The 13,844-nt window shown below is 48.8% G+C and overlaps 1 protein-coding gene across 3 annotated transcripts; it reads left to right on the top strand.

The window, feature by feature from the left end:
• Nucleotides 1–595: 595 nt before the first annotated feature.
• Nucleotides 596–12,365, top strand: LOC119955395. 3 transcript variants are annotated; one of them, XM_038781458.1, is made up of 4 exons: nt 596–958; nt 1,393–1,559; nt 6,657–6,872; nt 11,644–12,365. In XM_038781458.1, the coding sequence occupies exons 1-4, from the start codon at nt 888–890 to the stop codon at nt 11,778–11,780; spliced, it is 591 nt and encodes a 196-aa protein (XP_038637386.1). In that variant the 5' UTR covers nt 596–887; the 3' UTR covers nt 11,781–12,365. The 3 variants fall into 3 exon arrangements, with proteins under 3 accessions (XP_038637386.1, XP_038637385.1, XP_038637387.1); XM_038781457.1 differs by lacking the exon at nt 596–958 and having other exon boundaries at nt 974–1,559; XM_038781459.1 differs by lacking the exons at nt 596–958; nt 6,657–6,872 and having other exon boundaries at nt 974–1,559.
• Nucleotides 12,366–13,844: the final 1,479 nt, after the last annotated feature.

Raw genomic sequence — 13,844 nt, 5'->3', positions numbered from 1 at the left:
CACAGATCAGCCCAGCCCAGCTAACCCAGCACATTCCAGCTCAACCCAGCCCAACTCAACCCAGCCCAGCTCAGCCTAGCCCAGCTCAGCCTAGCCCAACACAGCCCAGCTCAACCCAGCGCAGCTCAACCCAGCCTGCCCAACCCAGCTCAGCTCAGATCAGCCCAGCCCAGCTCAACCCAGCCAACACAACCCAACCCAACTCAACCCAGCCCAGCTCAGCCCAGCCCAACACAGTCCAGCTCAGCCTAGCCCAACCCAGCCCAGCACAACCTCAGCTCAACCCAGCCCAGCTAACCCAGCACATTCCAACTCAATCCAGCCGAGCTCAAACTCGCCCAGTTCAATTCAGCCCAGCCCAGTCCAACCCAGTTGAACAGAACCCAGCTCACCTCAGCCGAATCCTATCTAGTCCAGCCCAGCTCAACTCAACCCAGCCTAACCCAGCTCATCCCAGCCCAGTCCAGCTCAACCCAGCCTCAGCCACCAATGATGGAGTGATTAAAATCAGAGATGCTAAGAGGCCAGAATTGGAGGAAATCAGAGATCTCTGAAGATTGTAAGAACTTAAAAGATAGGAGCAGGAGTAGGTCATTCGGCCCTTCGAGTCTGCTCCACCATTCAAGCTGATCTTTAACTTCAACACTATTTTCCTGCGTGTCACTTGTCATTTTTAAAATGTAGAAATGTAATGATCTCTGTATTGAACATAATCAATGATTGAGCTTCCACAGCCTCTGGGGTAGAGAATTCCAAAGATTCAGCACCCTCTGAATGAAGAGATCCCTCCTCATCTCAGTCCTGAATGACTTGCCCCTGTGACTCCTGGTTCTAGAAACCCTCACAACCAGGGGGAAATGGTTTAAGAGACAGGGAGGGATTTGAAAATGAGGATGAGAACATTGAAAACGGACGCATTACCCAACCAGGAGTTATCGCACAAGAGAGAGAAGGGACAGTAACAGGATCTGTACCAATCAAACAAGGGAGCCTGTGCCCCCCTTCCCCAACTTAGCTGCTGGGACCCGAGTACCAATAGAAACCTGCAAACAGTTACTCCTCATTTGCAACCTTCAAGTACACCTCTCACCCTGATGGTACTTCAGCACCGAGTCAGTGTGAGGAATTCCTCTCCGAGATGCCGAATGTTGGGACTCACAGCTGGATGTGCCTGTTGATGATATTATGGCCTCCTGCCTCTGCCTCTCAGAAAACCGAGTGCATTAAACTGAACCCCTGCAAATGCATAATGGAGGATGGATCGGGGGTGATTAACCTGGCAGCAATGGGGGGCGCTGATGGGTTTCTGGAGAGGGATAAACCAGTAATCGCTTCAGGCAGGGAATCCGATCCTGATATCCTGTATTCATTTAGTCCTTGTCTCCCATTCAGTGAGCCTGTCGAGTTTGCCTCTGAGTGTTTGAACGTGGCAGTCTGTCTTGTTATCAGACACCAGACCCAGGGTGGCGAGGTTGTGGATTTTCTCAACTTCGGAATGCATGAGGACAACGAGTTCAGCTATGACAACAACTCGCAAACACTCACCGTCATCTACCCTGGTAAGAGCTCTTCTTTGTTTGAAACTTTTAAGTTGCTGGTCGGAGATGAAAGGGCTTGGAGAGGTGAAAAGCTGGAGGGGCTGAATGGTCTCTTCTTCCTAAATGACCATGTTCGAGTCACCTTTTAAAGAGCTACATGGTGAATTGGGGGAACTGAAGACACTTGGACGTTGAGAAAGGAAGATTTATTATGGGGAAGGTAAAGTCACCATAGTCCCAGATGACCATAGGCTAATTTCCCCTTTGAAAGGGGAGAGCTGACTGCTGGTGATTTAATCTGAGGGTCAACGCTAAGAAGCAAGTCAATGAGTAAAGATGTGGCAAGAGAGAAATGATTCGGAGGAATCAGAGAGAAAAGTGCCAGGAACTAGTGCCCAGAATATTATCTCTAAAGTACGACAAGGAAGATAGAAGAATGAGGATTAATCTCTGGACTCCCTGGTAGAAACCTAGGTTTAAAGGAAAAAATGGTTTAGAAGTAAAATGGTGTATTAAAGTCACACATTTTAAACATGACAATGAGAACTGCTGAACAGCTTGGCAATGATCAGATTAGAACAGGCCAGACAGAAGCAAGGACACATTTTGTTAGAATGAAAATCTGGGCAACGTTCCTGCTCCAGTTTTCATGGCAACTGATAAGGCTTGGGGGGGGGAAATCAATCACACCATATCAAAATTTGATGGACAGACATTCCAATCAAATTAAATGAACTCTGAACGTCTTTGGGTTGTGGGGGCAAAACCCACGCAGACACGGACAGTGACCCAGAGCTGGGATCGAACCTGGGACCTCGGCGCCGTGAGGCAGCAGTGCTAAACACTGCGCCACCGTGCTGCCCCAAATTTATTCATTGACTTTAAATTCCACCATCTTCCGTGTTGGGATTTGAACCCATTCCGTCAGGGCAATAGCCGGAGCCTCTGGATTACTAGTCCAGTGGCATTACCACCCTCTCCCCCACGTCAGGAAGACGGAAGACCCGTCTTCTCAGGGCAACCCGGGATTATCATAGAATTTACAGTGCAGAAGGAGGCCATTCGGCCCATCAAGTCTGCACCGGCTCTTGGAAAGAGCACCCTACCCAAGCCCACACCTCCACCCTATCCCCATAATCCAGTAACCCCACCCAACACGAGGGGCAATTTTGGACACTCTCTGGCCTTCCCACTGACCGTCACAACCACAAAATAAGTATTTTTTAATAAAGTTCTGTTTTGCAAATTTGAAAAATATATTGTGATCAAATTGGAACAGTTTGAAAGGCTTCATCTGTTGTCACGATCCCCTGGGCTACTGTGTGGTCAATTCCAGCCCCCCGGACTCGCAACAAGGGTGAAATTAGATTTTATTTAAATATCCGAGGTCCTTTGCTAAACCCAATTAACTACAGTCACCAGGTTTGTGACTTTAAAACACAACTAACCTTTTATTATGTACTGTATTATAATTAAATTGACATAAAATGTAACTGACAGGACGGCGCAGTGGGTTAGCACTGCAGTCTCACGGCGCCGAGGTCCCAGGTTCGATCCCAGCTCTGGGTCACTGCCCGTGTGGTGTTTGCACATTCTCCCCGTGTCTGCGTGGGTTTCACCCCCACAACCCAAAGATGTGCAGGGTGGGTGGATTGTCCACGCTAAAATTTCCCCTTAATTGGAAAAAATTAATTGGGTACTCTAAATTTATATATAAAAAAAATAAAAAATAAAAAAATAAAATAAAATGTAACTGACTATCTAATACCCCTTTCCCAACCCCCTCCTCCCCTTTCTAACTGCCTCCACAGACAATTAACACAGAGGGGAAGGGGTGGTTGAGAGGAAAAGAAAATATTAATAAAATAGATAAAGGTGTTTGATCACAAAATCATAGAATTTACAGTGCAGAAGGAGGCCATTCAGCCCTTCGAGTCCGCACCGGCCCTTGGAAAGAGTACCCCACTTAAGCCCACCTCATCCCCGTAACCCAGTAACCCCACTGAACCTTTTTGGACACTCAGGGCAATTTTTTTTTTTTTTTAAATAAATTTAAAGTATCCAATTAATTTTTTCCAATTAAGGGGCAATTTAGCGTGGCCAATCCACCTACCCAGCCCATCTTTTGGGTTGTTGGGGCGAAGCCCACGCAAACAAGGGGGGGAATGTGCAAGCTCCACACGGACAATGACTCAGAGCCAGGATCGAGCCTGGGACCTCGGCGCCGTGAGGCAACAGTGCTAACCACTGCGCCACCGTGCTGCCCTCACTAAGGGGCAACTTAGCATGGCCAATTCACCTAACCTGCTCATCTTTGGACTGTGGGGGGAAACCGGAGCACCCGGAGGAAACCCACTCAGAGAAGGGGAGAACGTACAGACTCCGCACGACGGTGACCCAAGCCGGGAATCGAACCTGGGACCCTGGGGCTGTGAATCATCTGTGCTAACCACTGTGCTACCGTGCTGCCCCCCCCTCCCCCAATGTGCTCTGATGACTTCCAGTTAATGTCTTTCTGAAATTCAGCCTTTCATTTGGTACGTCTAGGCTTGAGATGGTTTTCTCTGGAAAGGTTGTCTACTTTCTCTGTAGACTCAGTATCATATCTGTTTCAATAAAGGATGTGCCAGGCACTCGCTGGCTTCAGGACAAGAAAGCAAGCAGGAGAGAAAGAGAGAGTCCCTTTCACTTCCAAGGTCAAAACACTTCTGCCCAGCCCTCTCAGAAAGCGTGTTGCAGGATCCAATCGCTGACTGTTGTCAGGCAGAACACTGCCCCTGGCAAATCCATGTGTTGCCAGTTAACTAATCGAACTGAGTCCCTCCAAAGCTGGTTCCTAATATCCACTCTCTGCCGAAGAGTCTGGCTTCTCCGCTCCAAACTGCAAAACCTGGGAACACGTTGTCCTGAAAATCCGGCTGTTTCAGATTGAGTCCTCTGCTGACAGGCACATCCTGAGTATGGGCCCACGGATCAAAACAATAAAATAAAACAAATGGGAACAAAGGAAATACACAGGAAGGACTCTTACACGGTCCCTGCTGATTGTCGGAACTGATGGCCGTGGAGCCCTGAATCCTGCAGCCAGTTTGGAAGGGCAAGTGTGGACATAACTAATCTGGGTGCAGAGGGGGCAGGGGAGGGGTGTGAAGTGTTGGCGAGTGTAGACTTGAGAGATGAACAGACACTTCCAACACTGATGAAGATTCAACTCAATTTTATAAACTACTTCTAACTAACTAACACACGACGACTGTGGGTCTAAGTGATGCTAACTTAGACTAGAGACCTAAGCCTTGTCCGAACCAGTTGATTCTCTCAGCACGTGGTGTGAGTCTGTGCTGGGCTGAATAAGTTCCTGTTACACTGAGAGGCAGCACCCAGAATGAGCGGGAACCGTGGTGCCCTCTGCCTTTATAGTGTGTGTATTCTAACTAGTGATTGGCTGCGGTGTTTGTGCATGTTGATTGGTCCCTGTGTGTGTCCATCACTGCACCATGATATACTGGTGTATATTATGACAGGGTGGTGGTCAAGGGTGAATGCAGTCACTCTGGGTTAGGAGGGGAGAGGGGGAGGATTGAGGGTCAAGGATAAATGCAGCCACTCTGGGTGTGTGTGTGTGTGGGGGGGGGGGGGGGGGGGGGGGGGGGGGGGGTCAGGTTTAACGGGTACTTTGCCTGTTAATTCTGGGGCCTGGTTGAAAACTTTCAAACACATCATAGTCACAGGCAACAAACCAAGTAGGCGCGACACTTACTGAACATCTCCTGCTGCCTCCCAGCGTCAGTAGCACCGCACTCCCTCAATTGGGCAGCAAAGAAAATGTTCAGGTCTGCAGGTAGTGTTCATGTTTTAAAGTTCGATGACAGCACAGTGGTTAGCACTGCTGCCTCACGGCACCGAGGTCCCAGATTCAATCCCGGCTGTGGGATTTTGTGTGGAGTTTGTACATTCTCTCCATGTCTGCGTGGGTTTCACCCTCACAACCCAAAGGTGTGCAGGTTAGGTGGATTGGCCACGCTAAATCCACGGCAGCACAAGTGATTAGCACTGTGATTTCACAGCTCCAGGGTCCCAGGTTCGATTCCCGGCTCGGGTCACTGTCTGTGCGGAGTCTGCACGTCCTCCCCGTGTCTGCGTGGGTTTCCTCCGGGTGCTCCAGTTTCCTCCCACAGTCCAAAGATTTCATAGAAGTTACAGTGCAGAAGGAGGCCATTCGGCCCATCGAGTCTGCACCGGCTCTTACAAAGAGCACCCTACCCAAAGTCCACACTTCCACCCTATCCCCACAACCCAGTAACCCCACCCAACACTAAGGGAAATTTTGGAACTAAGGGTAACTTAGCATGGCCAATCCACCCAACCTGCACATCTTTGGACTGTGGGAGGAAACCGGAGCACCCGGAGGAAACCCACGCACACACGGGGAGAACGTGCAGACTCCGCACAATCAGTGACCCAAACCGGGAATCGAACCTGGGACCCTGGAGCTATGAAGCAATTGTGCTAACCACTGTGCTACCGGGCTGAAGATGTGCGGGTTCGGTGGATTGGCCATGATAAATTGCCCTTAGTGTCCAAAAAGGTTAGATGGGGTTGTTGGTTTATGGGGATAGGGTGGAAGTGAGGGCTTGGGTGGGTCAGTGCAGACTCAATGGGCTGAATGGCCTCCTTCTGCACTGCATGTTCCATGTTCTAAATTGCCCCTTAATTGGGAAAAATGAATTGGGTACACTAAATTTATTTTTAAAAACGTCAATCTCCTGCTTATCAGGCTATTCGATAATACAGTTGGCGCCGTTTTCTGTCACCTACCCTATTAACCCAGTGAAATGAAATGAATGAAAATCGCTTATTGTCACGAGTAGGCTTCAATGAAGTTACTGTGAAAAGCCCCTCGTCGCCACATTCCGGCGCCTGTCCGGGGAGGCTGGTATGGGAATCGAACCGTGCTGCTGGCCTGCCTTGGTCTGCTTTCAAAGCCAGCGATTTAGCCCAGTGAGCTAAACCAGGGATTCAGTGTTAAATGCAGGACTGTCTAAACACAAGCTGTCATTGTCGCTCCCTCCCCGGCCGTATACATTTTCATCCTTTTCTCTCTCTGCTATGTTGCAGCTTCACCCAGCAGCCCACTACGCACCGCCGTTCGTTTTAACTGCAGCTCCAGTTACTCGGTGGTCGTCTCCCGCGATGCAGCAAATCCCAGCCTGTTCCAGATATCCGTTGACAGCCCGTGTGCCTGTCCCAGTGGCTGCAAACCCCAGGATGTGGGTCCAGGAACCATCATCTCAATAGTGTTCAGCGTGACCGCCACAGCCTACTTTCTGATCGGTGGGTGAAACAACACTTGAACTTGCAGAGCTCAGAGTTCCTTGGCACGTCCATAGAGACTGTCAAAGCCATGAATGCTGATGGACACATCAGCCGGGGGGGTGTCCAGAAAGTCATAATATCCACTCATGTATATAATGAGGTGTAGACAGGCAGTGATTGACACACAGGATGACCAGTCAGCACACAACACAGTGCAGCCAATCACCAGACAGGACACGACCACTATAAAGCCAGAGGGTTTCCCGCTCCCTCGGGACCCAGCCACTGAGACAGTCAGAGTCCACGAGCCAGCAAGTGCAAACACCATGCGGTAGTAAGTCTGGTCAGGCTAGTACTAGGTCTCCAGTCAGTTCAGTATAGTGTCGACCCACAGCTGAATATGTACAGCAGTTCTATCGTTGAATAAAACAGTGTTGGATCTTCTCCAGTGTTAGACGTCAGTTTCTAGCTTCCCTGCATCGAGTGCAGTCCGCATCCAACCAACCTGCCTAACACATCACAGAAGGTTGGTCAAAATGGGTTCTAAGGATGTTCTTGCAGTGAGAAGAAGGAGAGGCTCAGGGAGGGGTTTGCAGAGAATGGGGCCCAGCTGGCTGAAGGTACGGCCGCCGATGGTGGGGTGAAGGAAGACAACTTGCCCAGCATTGAGGCGCTAGTCACTCAAAACCAGCTCCCCTCGGTGGAATGTGAGGTTCGTTTGTCTGACACCAGACTTCCAAAGCAGCAGCTCTAATTGGAACCCGGTAGCGGTAGGGGGCTTTCGGGAGGAAAACAGAAACACTTTAGGGGCGCCCTCAAATCACCATATCCCCAAAGGGATTAAACATCCCTGCTGAGTCGAGGGAGATCCTGGCTTGAGACTGACCAAAATGGAGAAGGCTCATTCGGGGAGGCACTGGACAACTCGAGAGGAAGGTCTGAGGTTCAGCACAGTAGCACAGTGGGTAGCACTGTTGCCTCACAGCTTCAGGGTCCCAGGTTCGATTCCCGGCTTGGGTCACTGTCTGTGCGGAGTCTGCACGTTCTCCCTGTGTCTGCGTGGGTTTCCTCCGGGTGCTCCGGTTTCATCCCACAATTCCCGAAAGACGTGCTTGTTAGGTGAATTGGACATTCTGAATTCTCCCTCTGTGTACCCAAACAGGCGCCGGAATGTGGCGACTAGGGGCTTTTCACGTGGAGTGTTAATGTAAGCCTACTTGTGGCAATAAAGATTATTATTAAATTAAGGCGAAGTTGAGACATTGTGGGGTGCGCAAACAACCCTCCTACCCAACCCGTCCAGCATGTGGCAGAGTCTGCAGATCACCCATTTGGCTTATCAGCCATTGAGCCAGAGTGGAAGCAAGTCATCCTCAATCCTGAGGGGCTGCCCAGAACAAAGGAGAAGGAAGGGCCGGGGGATTGTCAAGAGACCAGAGTTAGATGAATGGACAGTTTGGTGGGGTTTCTGGGGCTGGAGGGAGTTGGAGAGATAGGGAGGGGCAAGGCCCTGATGGGATTTGGGTGCCAGGGTGAGAATTCTAAATGAAATGTTCCAAAAATTAATGCAGGAAAGGAAGGGAAATGTGAAAAAGGTAAATGCAAAATACTGCGGATGCTGGAAGTTGGAAAAACTCAGCAAGTCTGGGAAGAGAAATGGAGTTAAGATTGAGTCCAATACATCTTTTCTTCGGAAAGGTGCAACAATGAAGTGTTAACTCGGATGATCGATCTGCCTTTGCCTCAGGGTCTGAGTTGCAAACCTTTGCTCCAGAGACTTGCACACATAACCCAGACTATCATTTCCATGCAGTGCTGAGCGAGTGCCACACTGGCAAGTGATGATATCTTTCAGTTGAGGGATTTGACAGAGGTACAGGTGGCACAGTGGTTAGCACTGCTGCCTCTCAGTGCCCGGGACCTGGGTTCAATTCTGACCTTGTATCTGTGTGGAGTTTGCACATTCTCCCTGTGTCTGCGTGAGTTTCCGCCCACAGTCATTCATAGAATCATAGAATTTACAGTGCAGAAGGAGGCTATTCGGCCCATCGAGTCTGCACCGGCCCTCGGAAAGAGCACCCTACTCAGGCCCACATCTCTACCCTACTCCCGTGACCCAGTAACCCCCATTTAACCTTTCTTTGGACACTAAGGGCAATTTATCATGGCCAATCCACCTAACCTGCACATCTTTGGACTGTGGGAGGAAACCGGAGCACCCGGAGGAAACCCACGCAGACACAGGGAGAAAGTGCAAACTCCACACAGACAGTGACCAAGCTGGGAATCGAACCTGGGACCCTGGAGCTGTGAAGCAACTGTGCTAACCACTATGCTACTGTGCTGCCATCATTAAAATGTGCAGGTTAGGTGGATTGGCAATTCCAAATTGGACCATAAGACATAGGAGCAGAATTAGGCCACTCGGCCCATTGAGTCTGCTCCACCATTCAATCATGGCTGATATTTTTCTCATCCCCATTCTCGTGCCTTCTCCCCATAACCCTTGATTCCCTTATTGATCAAAAAACGATCTATCTCTGTCTTAAAGACACTCAGAGATTTGGCCTCCACGGCCTTCTGCGGCAAAGAGTTCCACAGATTTCACAATTGCCCTTCGTGTCCAAAGATGGGCAGGTTAGGTTGGGAATAGACCTAGGTAGGGTGCTCTTTAGGAGGGCCTATGCAAACACGATGGGCCAAATGGCCTCCTTCTGCACCTTAGGTATTCTATAGATTGAAGATACTCCCTCAGCTGGGTGTATAAAGATCCCATGCCACTTTTTGAAGAAATGCAGGGGAGTTAACTCGGTGCCCTAGCCAATTCGTGTCCTTCAAACATCCCTTTATCAGGTAACATGCACTTGGAGTATAGTGTTCAATTCTGGTCGCCACACTACCAGAAGGATGTGGAGGCTTTAGAGAGGGTGCAGAAGAGGTTTACCAGGATGTTGCCTGGTATGGGAGGCATAAGCTATGAGGAGAGGCTGGATAAACTCGGTTTGTTCTCACTGGACGATGGAGGTTGAGGGATGACCTGATAGAAGTCTACAAGATTATAAGGGGCATGGACAGAGTGGATAGTCAGAAGTTTTTTCCCAGGGTGGAAGAGTCAATTACGAGAGGACATTGATTTAAAGTGGGAGGGGCAAAGTTTAGAGATGTGTGTGGAAAGTTTTTCACACAGAGGGTAGTGGGTGTCTGGAACTCGCTGCCAGAGGAGGTGGTGGAAGCAGGCACGATAGTGACGCATCAGGGGTGTCTTGACAAATACCTGAATAGGTTGGGAATAGAGGGATACGGACCCTGGAAGTGTGGCAGGTTTTAGGTTAGACGGGCAGCATGGTCGGCACAGGCTTGGAGGGCCGAAGGGCCTGATCCTGTGCTGCACTTTTCTTTGACTTCTATTTTTGATTTATGTTGCTTGGCCGGGTACTGAAGACGTTTGCTGTTGCCTTCTGTAGTATAGCTAACCAAGGAATTCTCCCACTCTTATCGCCTGTCATTAGGCACTTTGGAAGGATTTACAGGATTGATAATCAATCTGTTGGGCTTCAGACCCAGAGGCAGCAGAGATGATATCCGCTTCGTCACAAGGCCTTCCTCAGACAACACTTAAACCAAAACAGATTATCTGTTCATTATTGCAGGAGATCTTTCTGTGCAGAAATCTCTTGTCGCATTTCCCACAGGACAACAGGGACAGTATTTCAGTGGCTGTAAAATACCTCCCGTGCTTCTGAAAGACACAGGATAAATGCAAATCAGTATCTCTCTCCACATCAGAGTCAGTGAATTCTCAACATCAGGGCCAACATTCCTCCCTTAAAATCACAAACCAATGAGCTGGTCATTCGTCATTAACCTAGGACAAAAGTTCGGCACAACATCGTGGGCCGAAGGGCCTGCTCTGTGCTGTATTTCTCCATGTCTATGTCACATTGCTGTTTGTGGGACCCGGCTACGCTGAAATTGACTGCAGCCTTTTCTATATTGTAGCAGTGACTACACTTCAGAAGCACTTCATTGGTTAAGAACTCTGGTCAGTGACTCTCACGGTGGCACAGTGGCTAGCACTGTTGCTTCACAGCACCAGGGTCCCATTGGGTCACTATCTGTGCGGAGTCTGCATGGGGTTCCTCTGGGTGCTGCAGTTTCCACCCACAGTCCAAAGACGTGCAGGTTAGGTGGATTGGCTATTGATAAATTGCCCTTAGTGATCAAAAAGGTCAGGAGGGGTTATTGGGTTACGGCGATAGGGTGGAAGTGAGGGCTTAAGTGGGTCGGTGCAGACTTGATGGGCCGAATGGCCTCCTTCTACACTGTCTGTTCTATGTTCTAGCCTGCGTGGGTTCCCTCCTGGTGCTCCTGTTCCCTCCCACAAGTCCCGAAAGATATGCTTGTTAGGTGAATTGGACATTCTGAATTCTCCCTCTGCGTACCCAAACAGGCGCCGGAATGTGGCGACTAGGGGGCTTTTCACGGTAACTTCATTTCAGTGTTAATCTAAGCCTGCTTGTGACAATAAAGATTATTACAAGGAGAATGTGAACCCAGTTGGTCTATTTAAGATTAAATCCTGGTGAACAGGGTCGTTGGTACACCCCCACCAGCATCCCTGTGCACTGCCACGGTTTGCAATTTCCAGCACCCGCAGTATTTTGCTTTTGACATTTTTTGTTTCTTAAGAAGTTGCAAACGGAATCTGAAGCCCTCCCTCATTGAGCAAGTGTTTGTTAATGTGAACATTGGAGTGTGGAATCTGAAAACCCTCTGATTATTTTCTCAGGTTTATGCGCACTCGATCCAGTCAGGACGCCCAACGGCATTGAAATCATTCCCAAGGAAAATATATGGTGTAGTATGTGCTACGCCTGTGCAGAAAGGAAAAGAAGAAAGCAGAGGAAGTATCTGCAATACAAATGAACTGCAGTTCTACAGTGTGGATTTGCTGTAAAATGGTCAGATTTCATTTTTCCCACACTGTATTGAGGGACATTTGTCTACAAAACACAGTTTGTGTCCAAGTTTTATTCTGAGGTGGGGATATTTTCCAAATCTGCTTTTCAATTTCTGTCCTCAAAATATGAACCAAAGACAGTTCTCCATGGATTGAATGAAAGGAAAAGAACAGGAAATTCAGACATAGTACTTGGCAGCACAGGAGGCCGCCATTTGGCCCATCGAGGCTTTGCCAGCTCCCCTGCATAGCAATCCAGTTAGTCCACACCTCTCCGGCGACCAATGCCCACAACCGTTGAAATCATTGATCGTTTTTCTTCTGCAAGTCTCGTGAGCAGACAGGTCCAGGTCCGTGTTCAAAAGAAAGCCATTCCTCTCCATTTCCCCCTGCAGAAAATTCCACACTTTTGCCGCCGGCTAATGTGAAGTGTTTTTTCTTTGTCGACCTTATCTAAGCCTGCCCTATTCTGAACACCCCTTTTTTATTTTAAATTTAGCAGACCCAATTCATTTATTTTTCCCAATTAAGGGGCAATTTAGCGTGGTCAATCCACAAGTTGTGGGGGCGAAACCCTCGCAAACGCAGGGAGAATGTACAATCTCCACACGGACAGTGACACAGAACCGGGATCGAACCTGGGACCGTGAGGTAGCAGTGTTAACCACAGTGCTGCCTATTCTGAACACCTCTAATCAAATCTCCCCCTAATCACCTTTGCATGAACGAGCCTTTGCAGATTAACCTTGTAACTAAGATGCCTGTACCCGGCGACCATTAGATTAGTGCTTTGCAAACCTTTTTGATTGGAGAATCAAGGAAATAATGACACACTTTCCAGAGATTCCCAGTCTTGTCGCTGGAGATCGGGGTGGTCGACAGTAGTTATGGTGCTGAACTGAAAAGTTGGAGCGAGTTATGCTGGGTAGTACAGGATTTCAATACTGCTAAATAAAGAACATGTTGCCGAAACCTTTCACCTCGTGCTCATCAAATTTCAAACAATCACAATTTATACCAGTGGAGAAAAGGGTTGTGGTATTGATTAGTTGGCATGTTGGCTCTGATTGCCATGGAGACTTCATAGAATCTACAGGGCAAAGGAGGCCATTCGGCCCATCGAGTCTGCACCGGCCCTTGGAATGAGCACACACCTCCACCCAACCTTTTTGGACATGAAGGGAAATTTAGCATGGCCAATCCACTTAACCTGCACACTTATGGACTGTGGGAGGAAACCGGAGCACCTGGAAGAAACGCACACTCCGCACAGACAGTGAGTGACCCAAGCTGGGAATTGAACCTAGGACCCTGGAGCTGTGAAGCAACTGTGCTAACCACTGTGCTACCGTGCCCTCCCCCCACAATCAATATAAATCTTCCTTTGTAGCACGAATTACGATAGTTTGAAATTTGGCATTTTGGTGTTTGTGCTGTTGAGTGTGAGACAGAAAGCTTCAGCAATATCAAAGAGAATTCAAATCCCACTCTGGCACTTTAAGAATTTAAATTCAACTTTTTGTTTAGAGTATGATGTGACCAGTAATCCAAAGACTTGGATGCATATCCTTTAGAATTAGTTCAACAATGAGCGAATGCCTTCCTGTGCTGTCTCATTCTGCAAGACAGGATTATAAGACCATAAGACATAGGAGCAGAATTAGGCCACTCTGCCCAGCGTGTCTGCTCCGCCGTTCAATCATGGCTGATATTTTTCTCATCCCCATAACCCTGATAAAGGTGGATTGGCTATGCTAAATTGCGTGTAGTGTCCTAATAAAAGTAAGGTTAAGGGGGGGGGGGGGGTTGTTGGGTTACGGGTATAGGGTGGATACGTGGGTTTGAGTAGGGTGATCATGGCTCGGCACAACATTGAGGGCCGAAGGGCCTGTTCTGTGCTGTACTGTTCTATGTTCTATAAACCAAGAACCTATCTACCGGGCAGCATGGTGGCACAGTGGTTAGCCCTGCTGCCTCACGGCGCCGAGGGTCCAGGTTCGATCTCGGCTCTGGGTCACTGTCCGTGTGGA

This window comes from Scyliorhinus canicula, chromosome 21, assembly GCF_902713615.1.
Source record: "Scyliorhinus canicula chromosome 21, sScyCan1.1, whole genome shotgun sequence".
NCBI classification, from domain to species: Eukaryota; Metazoa; Chordata; class Chondrichthyes; order Carcharhiniformes; family Scyliorhinidae; genus Scyliorhinus; species Scyliorhinus canicula.
This window is presented reverse-complemented; position numbering and strand designations above follow the sequence as displayed.

Bases quoted from the DNA above. Each gene is read 5' to 3' on its own strand.
- LOC119955395 (XM_038781457.1), top strand. From the start codon at position 1,139: ATGCCGAATGTTGGGACTCACAGCTGGATGTGCCTGTTGATGATATTA. The intron at 1,560-6,656 runs GTAAGAGCTCTT...GCTATGTTGCAG, and splicing joins ACTCACCGTCATCTACCCTG to CTTCACCCAGCAGCCCACTA. The intron at 6,873-11,643 runs GTGGGTGAAACA...TTATTTTCTCAG, and splicing joins CACAGCCTACTTTCTGATCG to GTTTATGCGCACTCGATCCA.